This window comes from Zingiber officinale, chromosome 6B (genome assembly GCF_018446385.1).
Source record: "Zingiber officinale cultivar Zhangliang chromosome 6B, Zo_v1.1, whole genome shotgun sequence".
NCBI lineage: Eukaryota > Viridiplantae > Streptophyta > Magnoliopsida > Zingiberales > Zingiberaceae > Zingiber > Zingiber officinale.
In genome coordinates this window covers 46,381,621-46,400,831 of record NC_055996.1, presented here as the reverse complement: position 1 = coordinate 46,400,831, position 19,211 = coordinate 46,381,621, and the positions used below count along the sequence as shown (strand labels likewise).

The 19,211-nt window shown below is 33.0% G+C and overlaps 1 protein-coding gene across 1 annotated transcript in view; it reads right to left on the bottom strand.

Annotated features, from left to right (window-relative positions):
- LOC121992395 overlaps positions 1 to 19,211 on the bottom strand; it is a 35,005-nt gene that overhangs the window by 15,390 nt on the left and 404 nt on the right. The window contains exons 3-7 of the mRNA XM_042546726.1: positions 18,670 to 19,149; positions 18,362 to 18,571; positions 17,572 to 17,763; positions 3,931 to 4,094; positions 1,022 to 1,174 (exon numbers count right to left, since the gene is read on the bottom strand). Coding sequence (XP_042402660.1) covers positions 1,022 to 1,174; positions 3,931 to 4,094; positions 17,572 to 17,763; positions 18,362 to 18,571; positions 18,670 to 19,149 — 1,199 coding nt within the window. The remainder of the gene's footprint in view (positions 1 to 1,021; positions 1,175 to 3,930; positions 4,095 to 17,571; positions 17,764 to 18,361; positions 18,572 to 18,669; positions 19,150 to 19,211) is intronic.

The window sequence follows — 19,211 nt, the reverse complement described above, 5'->3', positions numbered from 1 at the left end:
TTGCAAAAAAAGAAGATGGATCAAGTTGTTGATATTTTTACAAAGACACTCAAATATGATCATTTTCAAAGATTGAGGTTTGGAGTAAGGAAGATTCATGTTTAAGGGGGGGAGTGTTAGAAGTTGAATTAAACTTGAATACATGAACCATAAATGTTTTATGTACATGAACCAAGTGAAACATGAATCTTGTAATTCATGTATCTAGATAGAATAAGTTCATGTATCTAATTAATGATGTATGATCTAGTAGTTTCTATTAAGTAGTATAAATACTCATGTAATGTGAAGTTGCAAGATTAGAAGTATTTTTTTCAATAAAAGGTCATTCTACTACAACTCCTCTTCTTTTCTCTACAACTCTTCTTTTCCTAGAAAGTTTTTGAGAGCCCACCACATTCCAACAAAAAATTCATGGCAATCAAAGTGCAATCAAGAAAGCTGATTAGAAATAAGTTACAATAATCAAAAGCCAATCATGATCATGAAAATAAAGTAAATGATTATTTGATTAGATTTGATTTTACATTTCATTATATTGAAAAATTCATGCTTGGACATTCACCTTCATCCATTATTGTTTTAGAGGTGAGGGTCCATCTCTGTACCATGTTAAAGTCTAAGAGAGAGCTTTTATAATCTAAAATGACAGAGCATAGGTAAGAGATCTCCTGTTATCTAAATATATTGTATGAATCCCCATTTTAAGATGCAGAATTAAAGAGTAGAATCTACATTGGAAACCAATACACTTATTCTCCAATTTTCCTCTTCTTTGTCATTATCTTATTAGCATGGATCTTATAATATCCAAATAACTGAAATCAATTTGAATAAGTTAGTTCTGATACATTGATCATGTAAATAAAAAAATTGAATTGTTTCACCTCAAAAATAAGAAAGAAACTTGGATTACTTATCACCATGAAGCATTTAGTAAATTGGTGATCAAACATCATTTGCTAAATGTGCATTATGCACATGAAAATAGGAAAAGGAGTATATTCACATGAACCCGTACCTGGAAAACATTACGAACTCCAGGAAGGACCTTGTAGGCAAAACCCAGCTATTTGTAACAGACCATGAATCCCCATCATTTGGCATTTGAGGTAATGAATTCCAATCAGCTTGTATACCATACATCTTCCGAAGAATCTCAGCAACAGCAAACCTTTGTTGAATAAGAGAAGAGTTGAAGATAATTTTTGCACATAACTAAGTTCCATCAATAAAGTAAATATAGATTTAGTATAAACTGAACCATAACTTGATTAAGTAAATTAATAAAATATAAAAATAGAAAAAATCAGAATGAGAATAACAAATAGAAAGTAGAAATCTAACAATTGCTTTTATCCAAATGCCAGATCTCGGGTCTTGTATGGGTTTTGATTATTGCTCTACACCCAAAGATAAAAAAAAATTGTTCCCTAGTATTCAATAAAAACCATAAAAAAACAGTCATACAAACCATAATGATCAGTTCAATCAGATCAGATATGCATTCAAACCAAGTTACAAACCAAAAGAACAAGCCGGTTTTTTATCAAATCGGGACAGCCAGCCAATTCTATAGAAACTCGACCAGTTTTGTTACGCTCCTAAATTTTTTCAAAATGTCCATTTACCTACTCTAATATTAGATAGGACAAGATGTCTTATGTAGGACAACCAATAACAAAAAACAAAAGACCTAATTTTCATTCAACTATCCTAATTATCTACCCTTAACATTAGATGGCCTAATTAGCTACTCTAATATTTGATGGTAAAAATGTCTTCTTATTAATATTTACATTCTAGGTTCTAGTAAATTAGATATATTTATATTGGTCGTGCAGAGATATAAATATTATAACTAAAATAGCAATTGGGTAGGTTACAAAGTTTGTCCTACCAAATACCAAGCTAGGGCTGTAAACCCTTGATATGAACGAAGACAAGCCAAAGCAAGCTTAAAATTAACCAAGGTGCAGATGCAGTTGTTCAAGCTTTTTTTTTCTTTCTGAGCTTTGCCTTGGTTCATACTTGGTTCGTTTAGATATTATCAAGGTGTTAATTCGAGTTTCTTTGATTGTTTGAAGCTTTTAAATTTTTAAGCTTATTTGATTTGTTAGTGAGTTTCTTATTACAAACTTGTTTATTCGTTTAGAAAGGCTTTTTGTTTATATATAAGATTATTAATAAGCTTTATTTGTGAGCATTATTCATAACTGAACACATGTGTTCAAGCTTATCCATTTAAATTAATGAGTTGTTCAACCTTGTTGATTTAATTGAACTTGAACATATTGAACGAACATAAAGAAGCTTTTGAAGAAATGATCACAAAGCTTGCTCACCAACATTTAGTTCGTTTACAACTCTACAATCAGCTCCAATTCTCTGTTTGATTTACAATTTGACCAATTGACCCTCTGAAACTTTTTCATACTTTTAATCTAGTTTTATAACTATGAAAAATAGGGGAAAAAAATCAACCACAAGAGTTATAATCTCAGCCATGTGGATGATGCAAATGCCCTGATAACCATGCATCAATAAAATTAACTAAAAACAAATGCACGCCATATTAAAAAAAATCAAATTTAATATGTAGATTCATTTTAGTGTCATTAAAAACTTTAACACCCCAACTTAATATACTATAGATAAAGGAGTCTCCTAGCTAGCCCACATCAAAATTGTCTGCTTTTGAGCAGAAGAAATAAAAAGTGTTAACTATAAACACCAAAAATAAATTTTAAAAAATAGAACATCTAAACTAAGACAAGATTGAAAACACAATGAAAGGAATATACAAGACATCAAGCGTGACTATTAGTGAACTCAGTTTGTTAATGTTAATGAATAATTTATGAATACACTTATTTATTAAATTATGTAAAATTCAATTATAGATTTATTTCTTAATTTTTATTAAAAAAATATAGGATTTTATAAATTTTACAATCTTAAATTATTCATAATATGTTACAAAAATATAATATTTTATAAAAAAATTATAATCTTAAATTATTTATAACATGTTAAAAATAAGAAAATAATATAACTTTCATGTACCTAAATTATAACACAACAACATTGTTAATGAAACTTGATAAAAACCTTGAGTGAGCTTGATAAGATTTTAATAAAAAAGATTAATAGGAAAAAAAACAAGATTAAACACAATTAATCTTGGCTTGACTCAGCTTGATTACACCCTACTACAAAATAATTAGCGGCCATCAAATTATCATATAATATTTGACTTTTGACTCAATTAGCCTGTAAGATTTATTGGCCTACTTTCTTCCTATTCTAGCAATTCTAAAACAATTTAATCATTTTCTGTACTAATATTTCTCTAGCCATCTTTTATTTCTATCATGTTTTATAAATTCAATATATCATCTTTTGTAGATGAGCTGCAAAGTACAAAATAGCCATATTTGATTTTAGTGCAGTATTTCTTCAAAATTCCTTGTCAAAAATACAATTAAAATTATAAAATAAATGATGTAATACTATTTTATTGGCATGGAAATTATTTTATTATTGATTTATATGTTGGCAACTATTTATTATGTGAATGAAAAATATTTGAATCTCTTAAACGTAAATAAAAAATTATTTAATGCATTTTTTTATTATCACACTTATGATCTAGTGTATTTATTCTTTAGAATTAATAATTCCATTTTATGTCTTTCTCCTTGATCAATAATTCAATATTAGTATAATTTCCATTATTCAGCTCATACCAAGCATGTTATTAAATTCAACTTGGTTGCCTTAACTGCTCCAAAATGGCAAATTATCTTTATAAAAAAAGCATGTGAAGTAAATAAACACTTACTAAAATAAGCAGAGGTTGTCTTATCTAAGCATTTTATTTTGCATAATAAAACAACTCAAGGAAAAGAAATAAATACATCAGTCTACCTGCAATTTCCAGCATTTATTGCATCACAAAAATCCCAAAAAGCCATTTGTTGGCTATTTCTTGGATCTTTGTCCATCCCAACCCAAAAGTAGAAAGCATCTCCATGCCTTTGTGATTGAATGGCCTTCAAGAGTTTTGCTTCTGCTTCTTTAGATAAACTAAGCTGTGGACACAAAATTGCCAAATTAACAATGTTATCATTAAAATAATAGAATTACAGATTTTTAGTCTGCATGTTCACTGACACCAAAAATGTTTTAGATATTAGTTATAATTAAGAATATTACCCCATATTTGAGTAAGAATCATTCAATAAAAAAAGGTACATATGCAAGTAACAAAAAGTTGACCAAAGCTCAAGAGAGAAACTACAAAACCAATGACACAAGCAGTTCAGATGAGATGTTCCTAAGGAGATTCAGAGAGGGGAAAGGACAAGCCTAACTGATTTTACTAAAAAAGAAGTAAGAAAACTAGGGACTATTCCCTTGACTGTAAAATTGGGAGCATACCCGTGCTTCTGTGCAGTTTAAACTAGGTTTTGGGTAGTGGACTTGACTGCAGCACTGGGAGAGAAATCATGCATTTGAGCAGTGTAAGGAAGGTTACAAAGTAGATTTGTTTGATTGTGCACATTTTAAGCAAGTTGAAGGTTGTGGTATCTATTTACCACTTGACCACGAAGTTCCTGACTCCAAAAGGAGCAAGTACTTAATGGAGCATTGACTAAGTCAACAATTGCTATAAATACTTGAGATGGAAAGCCTTGTCAGATAGAGGTGGAATAGCCTGGAGTCGAAAAACACCTCAAACAAGCTAAAGGGTGAAAAGTTGGATAAACTAACCTGATTGTAGCTAAAATTTGAAAAAGATAAATATAACCTTCAGACAGAGCCAATGAAGGGCTCAGAAAATGGAAGCATGGAGCTGCGTTGAAAACTAAGGACACTCGTGGTATTTTGAAGTTGTGTAGTTTATTAAGGGAGATAAATTTAACCTTCAGAAAGTGCCAATGGAGGGCTCAGAAAATGGAAGCATGGAGCTGCATTGACAACTAAAGAGACTCATGGTAATTTGAATTTGTGTAGTTTATTAAGGGAGATTCTGCATGGTCATGGAGAACATACTGGGAATTCCAAGAGACCTAGCTGAGCACAAGTTGAACCTCCAAGTTGGAAAATAGCCAGGATAGCAGAAGGGTCAAAAGTTTGCTAGTGAGAGAAAGAAAGCACTAAATAAAGAAATTAATCAGATGTTGAATGTGGGCTTCCCTATATGACTTGCAAATGTGGTAATGGCTCAAAAGCCTTACAAAAATGACAAATATATGGACGACCTGAGAAAAGCTTAGCCAAACAAATATTTTTCTTGTTATTGTGCATAAACAAAATAGTGTATACAGCACAGCTGGATCTAAGCTATTAAGCTTCTTGGGAATTTCTGTCCTCATATAACCAGATGGACCACACATATTTTCTCAACATTTGAAGATACTATCTTTTGGTCTAAAAAATGTAGGTGCTACTTACCAAAGGTTGGTGAATAAATTGTTTGAATTGTTGATATGAAAGAACATGAAGCTCATATCGATGGCATGGTGGTGAAGAAAAAAACATGAGAGGGTAAGATGAGGTTAATCCCATTGAAATGTAACTTTTGGGGTAGAGTCATACAAGTTCTTAGGTATTATGGTTCAACAAAGAGGAATTGAAATGAATTCAGAATAGATTAGAGCTATTTTGGACATGAAGTTCTAAGAGAACAAGACCAAGGTACAAAAACTTAATGGACTGAAAACACCTAGGATTAGATTTATACCAAATTCAGCTAAAAGTTGCGCTCCAATCTTCAAAGTGTCAAAGCCCAAGCATTTGGTGTTGTGCCCGACAGCAGAAAGCATTTGAATGGTTAAAGGAAGTCTTTAGTCACATGGATGATGAAATCATGCAATGAGGGTGATATTATTGAAAGAAAAGGCCAGTGTGGAAAGGCCCAAATACTATGTCAATCATGAACTGGAAGGTTCCAATGAAAGGTATACACCCAAACAGATCTTGGTGTATGATTAATTATAGTTAGGAACCTCGGAGCTTATTTATAATGCCATGCCATCTGGGTGTTTCGACTTCAGCAAATTCTTTACTAGCCATATGTAGCGGGAAGGAAGTGTTGGGCAACAAAGTTGAATGAGTTTGACCTAGTGTTCTGGAGGTAAACCATGAAAGGACAAGTACTCAATATTCTTGCAGAGAAGACAAGGAATTGGATGAATCTGAGAAAAGATAAGAGTTAGGTATTGTATGTGGATGGTTTATCCATTCAAAAGTTTAGTCATTAATAAGCCCAAAGGGATCCAGTGGAGAAAGTATTGAGGTTCCAATTTATAGTTGCTAATAACAAAGTTTGAGTACGAGGCTTTGATAATGGGGTGGTTCTTTCTTAGCACTAGAAATGTTGTCTAACAGATAGGATCCCAGTGTTCAGCGACTCACAGCTTGTAGATAAGTAACAAGGAAAGTGGAGTTTAACAAAGCAATCATGATAGCATATTTGGAAAAGGCTCCTGCCTAGCGACCCTGTTTCTTAAGGCTGGAAAAAATAGAGATGCAAAAAGTGGTCCAGGGGAGAATTAGCCACTTTCCCTTGCTTCTATGAGAGGAAAATATACAGGAAATGTTTTCACAAGGCAAAAGAATCAACTTTTTTGACAAAATCAGACCGGGCCCAACAGCCAAAAAAAAAACAGCCCATGACCCTCACATTCCTAACCTGTCATGTTTTTCTCCAGCAAGGGGTGGCAATGACAAGGACAGGACATCACACTGAATTACCCCAATGACAAAATGGCAGCGAGTGTCCATGATGGCAAAAGGGCTAGCGTCAAGCATTGTAAAAAAATACCGCACTATGCCCGTCAGCGCTAGTGTACCGTCCAACAACACAAAAATGGTCTCATTTTTTATTTGACCGTCCAACAACACAAAAACGATCTCGCGAGGTCATGGAGATCATCCTCCATGAGCTCACGAAGGTTGCAGCAATGTCACAACGTCAAGGAGTCCGTCACAAGGTTACAGCTTCCACTATGTTTTATTGTTATTATTTTTATTTCTATTTTTATAAAATAAAATAAAAATAAGAAGAACAACGCAAGGTTACAATTTTTTTTTTTAATAACTCCTATCCCAAGTCCGGATAAAGGAGAAAGATTGTGTTAAATTGTCAGCAAGCATTAAAACTATAATAAATATTCAATAAATAGATCCATTGTGTTAATGCTAGGTTGTTTGCCAAAAGGAACGCGTTGCAGGGTCCAACTGTAACTTCTCGGCAAGGACTGCTACATTTCCAGAACTCGAGTGTAGTGCTAACATGCAAGAGTTCGCGTTGTGGGGTCCGACTTGAACGTATCAGCAAGGACCGCTACAACTCCATGAGAATTTGGGTGGTGTTAAATAATAGGTAAGAGTTCTCACAACATAAGTTGGATAAGAAAAAATATAATAAGAAAACTAATAATCTAAGATTTGGAACATGAAACATAGGAACCTTCACTAGTAAATCAATGGAGATAGTAGATACAAAAATTAGGATAAGTATTAATATTTTATATGTACAAGAGACAAAATGAATAGACGAACAAGCAAAACTGATAGAGAACTCGAATTTTAAGTTATGATACACAAGAAAGAGTAAAGTAAGAAATGGAGTGGATATTATTGTAGATAGTTCGCTAAAGGAAGAAATTGTAGGAATAGTTAAAAAAGATGATAGAATTATAACCTTTAAGATAATAGTGACGAAAGAAACTATGAACATAATTAGTAGATATGCACCGCAAGTAGGATTAAATGAAGCTATCAAATTAAGATTTTGAGATGACTTAGACGACATATTACAAAATATTCTGCCAAATGAAATAATTTAATATGAGATGATCTAAATGAACATGTAGTGAAAAATGAGGAATATGAGAGGGTATAGGAGTAATGGGCTTAGAACGAGAAATGAGGAAAAGAAGATTATATTAGATTTTTTTTCCAATAGCAGATGACCTTATATTAGCTAATACATTTTTTAAGAAAAGAAAAAACACTTAGTCTGGTTTAAAAGTGAGAATAATAAATCACAACTTGACTTTTTTTATGATTAGGAAGAAGAATAGAAAACTTTATAAAGATTATAAAGTCATCTTGGAGAAATCTTAACTACCCAACATAGGTTAGTAGTATTGAATATATGCCTCAAAGATAGTACCAATAGAAAAAAATGTATATATGACTCCTAGAATTAAGTGATGGAAGTAAAAGGATGGGAATCAAAATATGTTTAAGGAGAAGGTAAGGGCAAGGATTAAAATTTCGACTCGTGCCGAGGTTTCGATCTCAGATCGGAACGATACGGTTTCGGTATCGTATCGTACTGATAGAGTTTCAGTATTTTTTATTAATTTATAGTAATTATAAGATAAATATATTTATTGTGTATATAAAAATAAGTTGTATATTGATTTATTATAAGTTACCAATAATTTAATAATTTAATATTATTAGAAAAAATAATTAAAAATAATTTTATTTAAAAAAATTGATATATCAATAATTCAAATTAAAATAGAAGTATCTATAATAATAATAATAATAATAAGTATATAAATTAATACAAGATATTACTTTATATTAATAATAATTATATAAGTTAACTATTTATTCATTTAATTAATTATTAATTAAATAATATATATTTTAAATAGTAAAAGATAAGTAAAAAAATTTTAAAAAAATATCAGAATATAAATATAATTTATTGAAAAAAAATTAAATGAAATTTAAAATAATAAAAAATATATTAGAATATTTTTAAATGAAATTTAAAACATTATTTTTTCATAATATTAATTAATAAAATTTATTTAATTTATTTTAATTTTAAATATTTTATTAGGATAATTTAATTAGGATTTATAAAAGCCTCTTCGAAATATCACACATCCTCCTTAGGAATTGTTTAAATTAATTAAATAAAATAAATAATTATTAAAAAAATTGTGTACTTGCGTACGCGAGATCGCCCGCGATCATCGCAAGAGATGTCGCGGGGGGCGTCCGGTAGCACTGGAAGCATCGTCGGACGCCTCCGGCGGCGCCAGAAGGGTCACCCCTTGCCGGACGCTTTCGGCGCCGCAGAAGGCGTCGCGCACGACGCCTTCGGCGATACAGAAGGTGTCGCGGGACACCGCCGGAGGCGTCCTGCGTCTCCTCTAATGCCGACGGGGGTGTCCCGTGTCTCCTCTGGCGCCACCGAGACGGGGGCGCCTCCCGTGCCGATTTCGGAGGCCCGGTGGAACGGTAAAAATCGTCTGTGCCGGACGGCACGGAACAACACTTCAAATCCTAGGTAAGAGTACAAGCATTAGGTAAAATATACAGTGATTCTAATACGACATAAAAAAAATGGTATCAAAGTTGAAAATAATATCTAAGAGTGTACTCGGTGAGTCAAAGGGACATGCACCATTAAATATAGAATCTTAGTGGTGGAATGAAAAATTACAAGAGAAAGTGAAGAAAAACAAATAGCTTATAAGGAATTATATATTTATAAGAACGAGGAAAACTTTAAAAAAATATACAATAACCCCTATATAGGAGGATGTAACGACTAAAGTAAAGACTTCATACGAAATAACTGAAACATTTCTAATAAAGATAGTATTACATCAAGAATCAGCTCTAAGCCCCTATCTCTTTATAATAATTATGGATAAACTCACTGCACACATTCAAGACACAATACCGTGGTACATATTGTTTACCGATGATATTATTTTGGTAAATGAAACACGTTTAGGAGTAAATGCTAAACTAGAAATTGGTGGGAAGCACTAAAAGGAAAAAGTTTTAGGCTTTGTAGAATAAAGGCAGAATACATGGAATTTAAGTTTAGCAATATTAGACATAATAAGGCAATTGTTAAGATAAGAGATGATGAATTGCCCGGAACCAAGAGCTTTAAATATTTAGAATCATTTTTACAAATTAATTGAGAGATTGAGAGAGATGTCTTACATAAAATACAAACAAGATGATTGAAATTAAGAAGAGCATCGGATGTTTTATATGACTGTAAAGTACCTTTAAAGTTTAAAGGAAAGTTCTACAAAATCGCAATTAGATCTGTTATGTTATATGGAGCTGAATATTGAGCTATAACTCGACGACATGAGTAAAAGAAGAGAATTGCTGAGATAAGGATGTTAAGGTGGATGTGTGAATATACAAGAATGAACAAAATAAGAAATGAGAGCATTAGAGAGAAAATTAGAGTTGCATCAATTGAGAGAAAAACTTCAAAAGACACATTTAAGATCGTACGAGAATATACTTAGACGACCAATAAATGCTCTAGTTAGGAGATGTGAAAATATGACAAACACACATATCAAACGAGGAAAAGGAAGACCAAAAAAAGACTTGGTTAGTAACAATAAAACAAGATAAAATTTATTTATGTATAGATAATGATATAATAGGAGATAAAGTTTAATGGCGTAAAAGAATCCATATAACCGACCTCACCGAGTGAGATAAAGCTTAATTATTGTTGTTGTTATTTCTATTTTTTATTTTCATGGCATTTAATTCAAATTCTTTTCTCTTATTTTTTTCTCTTTGATTTATTAATTCTTTTTCCTTGATCATTATTTTTCCCACTTTTTTTTTTCATATGTGACAATAATCAAAAGAAAAAGAAAAAAAAAACCTTTTTACCTCTTTAGGTTAATTTTTTTTCCTCTTCTCCATCAAAAAATTATTAGAAAAAGTAAAAAATAAATAATATAATTTCTAATTCTATAAAATATATTATTATGAATTAATTATTGTATATATAAATTTGATTTAATTTTAAAATCATCGTAATAAATCCAAATTAAATCCATGTTAAACTTAATTTTGTCATGTCTACTTGGTAAACTTTAAGTAATCCTAAATTGACTTTTATTCAATAAGCATCAAACATTTTATAAGCCAATATCAAAACTTGAACTCAAGATTTAACATCTCAAATATAACACAATAGTAAGCATCTAAATCAATCTAATATTAGTAAAAAAAATATAAATATATTTATATTTAAAAAGTATTGAAACCATATCGATACGGCAAGATAAAGCACCAAAACTGTGTTGTTTCAATCATAAATTGAAACTTCAACATGACATAAAATTTTAATCCTTGGCTTCAAGCAAAATTATATCTATACACACACGAGAAGCTAATGATGATGTGGTCTATAAGGGGAAAGAGTTGCAATGCTAAGCAAAATTGCAACTATATGCACACAAGCAACCAACAATGTAAAATGTGAGTGAACTAATAGAGGGGCCATAAGTAGCAAGATAGAGAAAGAATTATGATGCCGAGAGAAACCATGAGACTAAGAGATAGGGATCAAGAGAAAGAGGTTAATATCCTTATTGGAAAAGTAAGATTGGTTATTTTTTGAGATATTTATCCGCGATAATTATCCATGAGAATAAAGTTTTCCTACCTTTTTCATTTTTTTCCTTACCAAGAATCACAACCTAAGAATAGTTTACTGACAATACTAAGGTTGCTAATATCTCAAAGATTGCTACGATTGAATATAGGTGCAGTCTAAGAGAGGTCCTCATTGACGACAACCCAATTTGGAGCACTAAGGAGGATGAATGTGATTTATGATTACTTGCACAAGGAAAAATTGACAAAAGAAAAAAGTTAGCCTTACTACATAGCTTTGCAAATCAAAGCTACTAACTACATGTTAATTGGTGGGACTTTATATAAAAGTCACTTTCTTTTCCTTATCCAAGGTGCCATCATAGAAGAATGCTCCTTTGGTGTTTAAGAGAAGTTCACAAGGTAAAATGTATGATAATCACATTGGAGGTAGGAGTTTAGACTTAAGATAGCAAAATATGATACTTTTAGCCAACCATACATTCCAAACCTATAAAACTTGTGCAAAAAGTATGAATTTTGATAGAAACTATAGACTCAGCAACCTATAGTTGAGTTGTCACAGCTTGACTGTGTTTAGCCTTGCTACCGATGGGAATTTGATATATTCAATACTTTTTTCCAAAAAGAAAAGGTTAGATGTAGTTTCAAGTAATGGTGAATCATTTCTCAAAATAGTAAGAAGCAGAACAATTTGAAATAACTAAAAAAGGGAAGGAAGATTTCTTTTGACAGAGTAAACAAGTTTGTTTGCTGGAAGTAATGGTGAATGATAATTGAACACAATTCACAATTACAAAGTTCAAAAGGTAAGGCTTCGCCTAAGAGATTGATTTGAGATTTTCATCAATGGCCAACACGAAAACTAATTGATGCAAAGAGAACCTTACAGTTCTAAAATTTTAATTTATAATTAAATTTATTAATCATAATATTTAAGGTGTCAAAAATTTAGTAACTTATTATTTGGTAGTCTCCAATCTAGGAGAGAGAATTTTTAACTTGTTATTCTAGTATGGTGGAATTTTGGTAGGAGTTTATCTTATCAAATTATAGAACTTTATTTCCTAAGTTATCATGTCCTTTAGGTATGGGGGTGTGTTTTTACAAATTTATTTAATTTTATTTTCAATTTTGGTTCGACTGAAACGTCAGCCCAACTCCCTTTGTAATTTAAGTCAATAACTATTTTATTTTGATAAATTTATTGTTGCGGAAACTTGGTGCTTCGCGTTCATCACTTCTCGCAACTTAGTGTTGTGTCAATTGGTATCACTATTGAAGCCTAGTGATTCAATTGATTCAATTCAATACTTCATCATCATTTACACCCGTTAATCCTAATTCCTTTAAAGTTGCATCTATAGCTGTCGTTTTTATGAGCATGGATCGAGTCTAGTGAAAAAGGCCCGGGATCCTAAAGCAAGGGAGGTATGGCTCATTTTAAAGTAATGGATATGGCATCAGTAAGGATGGGCTCAATCGCATGCTAGAGGTAAGATATACATGTAGTTAAGGGATCTACCATCTGGGATCTGTTGCGGGGCGGGCCGACCCGTGGTGGGCCGATCATTTGGCGGAGGGCAGGCTGACTCGTTATCTTGGCGGATTAGAAAATCCTCAACCTAACTCAAGGCGGGCCAATCCACGAGCCCACCAAAAAATAAAATTATATATAAAAAATTTAAAATTTTAAAATTTGGATTACAGATTAGGTGGGTCAAACCCACGATTTAGCATATAGATGTGATGATGTTAAATATTTCATATCCAAAGTTCAGTTGGGTTGTGGACTTCGCATTCTTAATTTAATAGTCTATTTTTTTTAGCTTTTGCTTTTCGTTCTTTTGACAATCGTTCTTTATTTGATTCGAGTACAGAAGTTGGCAATATCCAATCCGATTCAAGTTAAAGTTCCGTCTTCAAAGTTGTTGAATTTTCCATTTTAACTTTAAGTTTTGCGGATTTTTTTTTTGTCCTAAATCTGAATTCAGCCATTGTGTAATTGTCAGGTGATGTGTTTAATAATGAGATTAATTTCTAAATAAGTTTTGAAATTGCACCATCTTTATTAATGGACATGAAGATGGGGAAAATGTTGGCCTGAATTTAACTACAGAATGTTTTGTGCAGATTTTGCATGTTCTGATCACAATCCTTTGACACTTCTACCGTTCCTAGGGCTCTTGCTGTCGCATGCTATGATCTTTCTCAGTTTATCAAGTATGATCCTGCTAGAAGAATCATCGTGTCAGACCTGATGGCCAAGGACAGAGTGATGAAGCTCATGAATCATGAAAATGCTGAGGTGACGAAGAATGCCCTTCTATGCATCCAAAGGCTTTTCCTTGGGGCTAAGTATGCTAGCTTTTTACAATCTTAAGCCAGTGTTCCTTGAGTTGGAACTCGGCCTCTCTGTTACCATCTCTCATGTTGATATTGCGAGCCTTGGCTTGTATCCCCAGAGTCATGGTGATTCCTTGATAAATTTGGGGTGCTCTACACTTGGTTGGTGTCTTATAAAAAAAAACAATTTTTTTGTTGTTTCTTGTAATAAATTGTAAGCTCAATTTTATGTGACCGGGTAATGTTTAACTCGATGAGGATACCTGAAATAAACGACTAACAGAATCTTGTGTTTATTGTTTTGAGTTACTATCAAATATTGGATTGGCTTTCAATTCAGAAATATTGAACCCTAAAAAAAACCGCAGGCCAACCCAAGCCCGCCATGGGCCAACCCGCATGGGTCGCAGGCCAAGCGGGTCGGGTCGGCCCGCCTGGACCCGTCTTTAAATGAGTTGATAAAATTTCAACTCAACCCGTTTAAATTGTTTGGTAGGATAGGTCAATACGGTCCTAATCCAAATTGACGGTTCTAGTTGCATCCACCATTCACCACCTCCTCTCTCGCACCAGACACCTTTCATTCATAACCCCAAAATATGGCACCATCCATCTTGTAGCCACTTCCATGCCTTCCATCACAATTTCCCTTCACAACACCTTCGACTTCCATTAATCCCTCTAATGGCACCAACACCAATCAACCCTTCTTGTCAATGCAATATTAATTTTTTTTCAATAAACTTATCATCGTGAAAGTCTAGTGCTTGATGTTCATCACTTTCAATCGCCTAGTGCCTAAGATTTGGTAACTTTATATTTGGTTATGAGTTATCTTTCCAATTTGGTAAGACTTCATTTTCAACTTGTAATTATTTATTTCCTAAGTTATTGAGTCCATTAGATAGTGGAAAATTCTTGGCTATTTGTTTAATTTAATTTTAGAATTTGAGGTTGGAACATTTATAATGACCCTAACTCGCCTTGTAGTTTACTTTGAATCAATAATATTTTCTTTCGATAAATTTATCATTATGCAAGCACGATTCTACAGATTCGTCTCTTAACATAGCCTAGGGTTGCATCACTAATGGTGAGACCAAGCTTACCAATAGGATATTAGTAACAAATCCACATTTATTAATACGCATTTAATTTAAATTGAATAAGATTTTGATATGTAAAAATTGAATGTTTCAAGTGGAAGATCAATTATTGAGTAGAGGCAAAACTGTCTATAGAACAAGGCAATATGCTTCCTATCAAAGATGCGATAATGAGTGGGAGGAAAAGTTCAATCTAGAAATTTGAAGCTAGCTATGATGGAAGGAAAGTTAAGTCCTTAAGGACATGGAACTTACCAACTTAAGGTGTTGCGCCTATCTTTTCAATATTAGAAGGTAATCTGATTGTTAAATTGAAAAAGATGCTTGGAAAAAAATTCAAAATGCCCAAGATTGAAAGTGAAATTACAGGTTTGAATAGGCAATTTGCATGATTTGAAATCTCATATCATGCTAGTGACATAATGAAAATGCATCATTTTAATAAATTTTCAAAGTATTATACCGCTTAACATAATTTATCCTATCATTGTGTTGGTCATTTCATTGGGTATCAAGTTATATTGGCCTAGGTTCAAAATTTCAAACCATGCCAGAGTTTCAATATTTGAATAAAAGGATGTTAATTCAATATTATATAGATATTCTGAAGTGTGGACCCAGTGAGAAATTATAAGTGGAAGAAGGAGATGCATAACAAGAAAACAAAACAACTATATAGTTAACTTCAATCTTTGTTTTGCATTTCAAATGGTACGCTCTTAATATCAAGTTGAATGAGACAAGCTAAAAAGAAATAACATGTGTCTTAGTATGCCTTGGGCATTGACATGAAACAGTACTCATCAACATGATTGGCATGACACAAGAGACACTATATATTTTGATAAATGAGTGAAACACAATATTATTCGACACAGATAGTGTCTCGTGTCATGCCAATCATCAAATGTATCAAGAAGAATTGAAATATTATTTGTTATTCATTTAGCTTATGTTGGAATGGGGTGAAACACAAATTGTTGTCGTGTGACAATAAAGGTTCGAGTTCAGAAACAATCTCTTGCAAAGCAAGATAAGATTGCGTACAATAGAACCTTCTCCGAGACCCGCATGGACAGGAGCTTCGTGCACATGCTGCCCTTTTTTTATTCATTTAGCTTATGTTCATACAATACAAAGTTAAAATTTTACCATTATAAATGGGATGCCAAGGTTAAACTTTGATATAATGTTCTCCTTTATCTTCTTGTGTAACTTCTTTATCCATCCCCATTGAATTCCACACCGACACTATATGTCAAAACACTAGCATAGTACCAAATTGTTCCCGTCAAAATTCAAAACTCTGGCATGCATTGAGATTTTGATCTTACTCTGGCATGCATTGAGATTTTGATCTTGCTCGGCTCACAATCACAGCCACTACTGCCTTGCCAGAAAAGTACCTTATCAATCGGGCCAGATCAAGATGGCACATTGAGAACATCCTTGTTTATGACGCAAGCATCAAACTGGTCAATTTCATGAAGCTTTCTCAAAGGTTATTTTACCCTTTCCAACATGAATCTTGTTCTTCAGGACATAGCTTCAGCTTGCTTTGGGTTACAAGCATTCTGCACAAAAGACTCTTCTACACAATGTCATTCCTATTCCACTCCATTTCACCTTCATTACAAATAAATAAAAAAAGGACCTCTATTCCCTCAACAGACCTATTCCTCTTCTGTGGAATCAAACCTGCCCCCTCCATATAAATGTGCCCCAACTATCACTAGCAGGGTCATCTGAATAGAGACAATAAAAAGTTACTCTCAAAAGCCGATAGGCAATACAGCATGCTTCTGCTTGGTCATAATCATTAGCCCTATCGCATGGCACCACTACAACCTGCTTCAAGTAAAAGAATAAATCTATAGCTAGATGTTATTTCGAAATTATATGAAGCAATGGCTTCAACAATAATCCAATACACATAATAATATTGGTAAATGAGTTTCAACCATGTTTTAAATATATCTGTAGGCTTAAGAGTACCTATTTACCAACCAATTATCTCATTGGTTAGTTAAAAATAGATCAACGGAGGTACTAATCTCTCCTAATTCCTACCCACTCATGGCATTCTTGTCATGTTCTATCAAGTGGCAGAATATTCTTATGTAATAAAAAATGGTAGACCCAGTTGATCAAAACAATTTTAGGTATGGCTAAGCAACAAACAGGATCATTTATTTAATAACTCATCCATGGTTTACAAATAGGCAAACAGTTAGAATGTGGATGAATCAACAATTTGGAATTCATTTGTACTGATAAATAGGAACCAAAATATATTCTTATTTTTGTTGATAGAGAAATAAAGAAACAGAAAGAAATCACACAGCCAGGATGCCTATTTCAAGACCAATCAATTGATTCATCTGATGGTATTGTAGCCATCCAATGGTATTGTAGCCATAACCCTCTGAGGCAATGATTTATAACCTACAGGTACCTGATTCTAGCCATTGCAGAAGTTAGACAAGGAAGCCTATTTGAATTGTCAAATAATGAATCTGTTAGTTGAACATAATCACCTTATAATTACTGGAGACGAAAAAAAGTAATTAACCACAGTGAAAAAGTGACTACCACAAGCATGACAAGGGCATTGTTCTGCAATCAACAAACTAAATGGCATAAAAATAGACAAAAAACTGTGTAATAAACAGTAACAACAAAAAACCTTTTTAGCTGAAGCTCTCCACGACTGGAAACCAATCCAAGCATTCTTATGTACACGATCAATGTGGTAACCTAAAGCAAAGAATGCTCCATATTCACCAAGCACATCTCTGTAGTATGAATCACTAAGAAGTGGAAGACGTGAGGAAGCATCTATGTCATCAGCTCCAGGTCTTCGGCCTTTCGAGGACTGCTAAAAGGAAATTTTGTGGTGAGGGAAAGGTTTCATTTAGCTACTAAAAACTAAGATTGATGAAATGAACTCTTCGTGCATATAATACATTCATGCCAGAAACCCCAAGAAGATCATCCTCGTTGACATGGCAAGAAGTACCAAAAGTGGGTGATAATTTCTGATAAAATCATATTTGAATTTTCTACTAAGGTATCACAAATATAAAATTGATCAGATTAAAGAAAGCATTGAAGAGTAAGCAACTACTTGAGGAAAAGGTCAACATTAATTTGATATCTAAAGCAGTTGAACAAGATATCCAAATTTTAATTCACATACACTGATATCTCAAGTAAAAGCTTATCTTTGTATAAATGCAATTATTATTCAAAGATGTAAAAACAAAACTTCCAAGATTTTCAAGTATAACATTGATTCTCATGCACATTTAATAAGATAGATATCAATAACTACAACATTGATGAAAGTTATCAGTGTAATAACCACCCAGCTGTCTGTTGAAATAATTGATACACAAAGGGCAGGTATTATTTCCATCTTCCATTATGATTGTATGAATGATCAACGGAAACAAATTTATCATACTAACACTTACTAAGCCAATTCCACGGTAAAGTGAGGTATGACGAAGAAAAGGCCAAGCCCCTTGACCAAAATAAGGTTCATATATGCACAGGGGTTGACCTGTTCGCTCAAGCTCCCTGTCATCTCGCTCATGCAATTCATTTCTAGCCCTATCAGCTCTTTTAACGCTCCTGTAAACTTCATCCCATGTTCCATGAGGTTGATCAGTCCTATCTTTCAACTGCATCGAGTTTCAACAGAATATGCTCTGAGGAGAAGTTGTTAAAGTCAATATTAGTAGTCAAGTGAAAGAGCAAAATATATCGACCTTATTCTCACCTCTTCTTCTTGAATCCGTATTTTGGCAGTCACCATTTCGATTTCTTTCTCATCCTCCCACACTATAGAGGAAAATATTTTGTCAGCATCTGCAGAAGTATTACCAAAACTGCCATGATTCAGTGGCTCCTCAAGCCCTTCCAACATTTGGTAACTTCTAATGCTTAGATTGAGATTGCTGATGGTTCTTACATTCACAAAAAGATCCCATTGCCATTCTTTTTGTAGTCTTATAGGAATCTCGTCAACAGGTTTAGGAATTGCAATTTCTGATGGATAATTGAGAACCTTTTCCAACAATGAAACATACCCTAGAATAGTTTCTGACGCCATTAGATTTCTGGCACGTTCCTTTCCTAGTGATGCAACTTGTTGTGCCAATGGAGACAATTTTCCATTTGAAACCACTTCAAGTAGTATCTTACTCACCATGCCAACTTTATCTTTGGGGAAAAGATATGCATTTACCCCATTGTCAACCTAAACCATAAAAAATATTGCAATCACTGGCTGCAAATAAGATAATAACAAAATAATCAGAG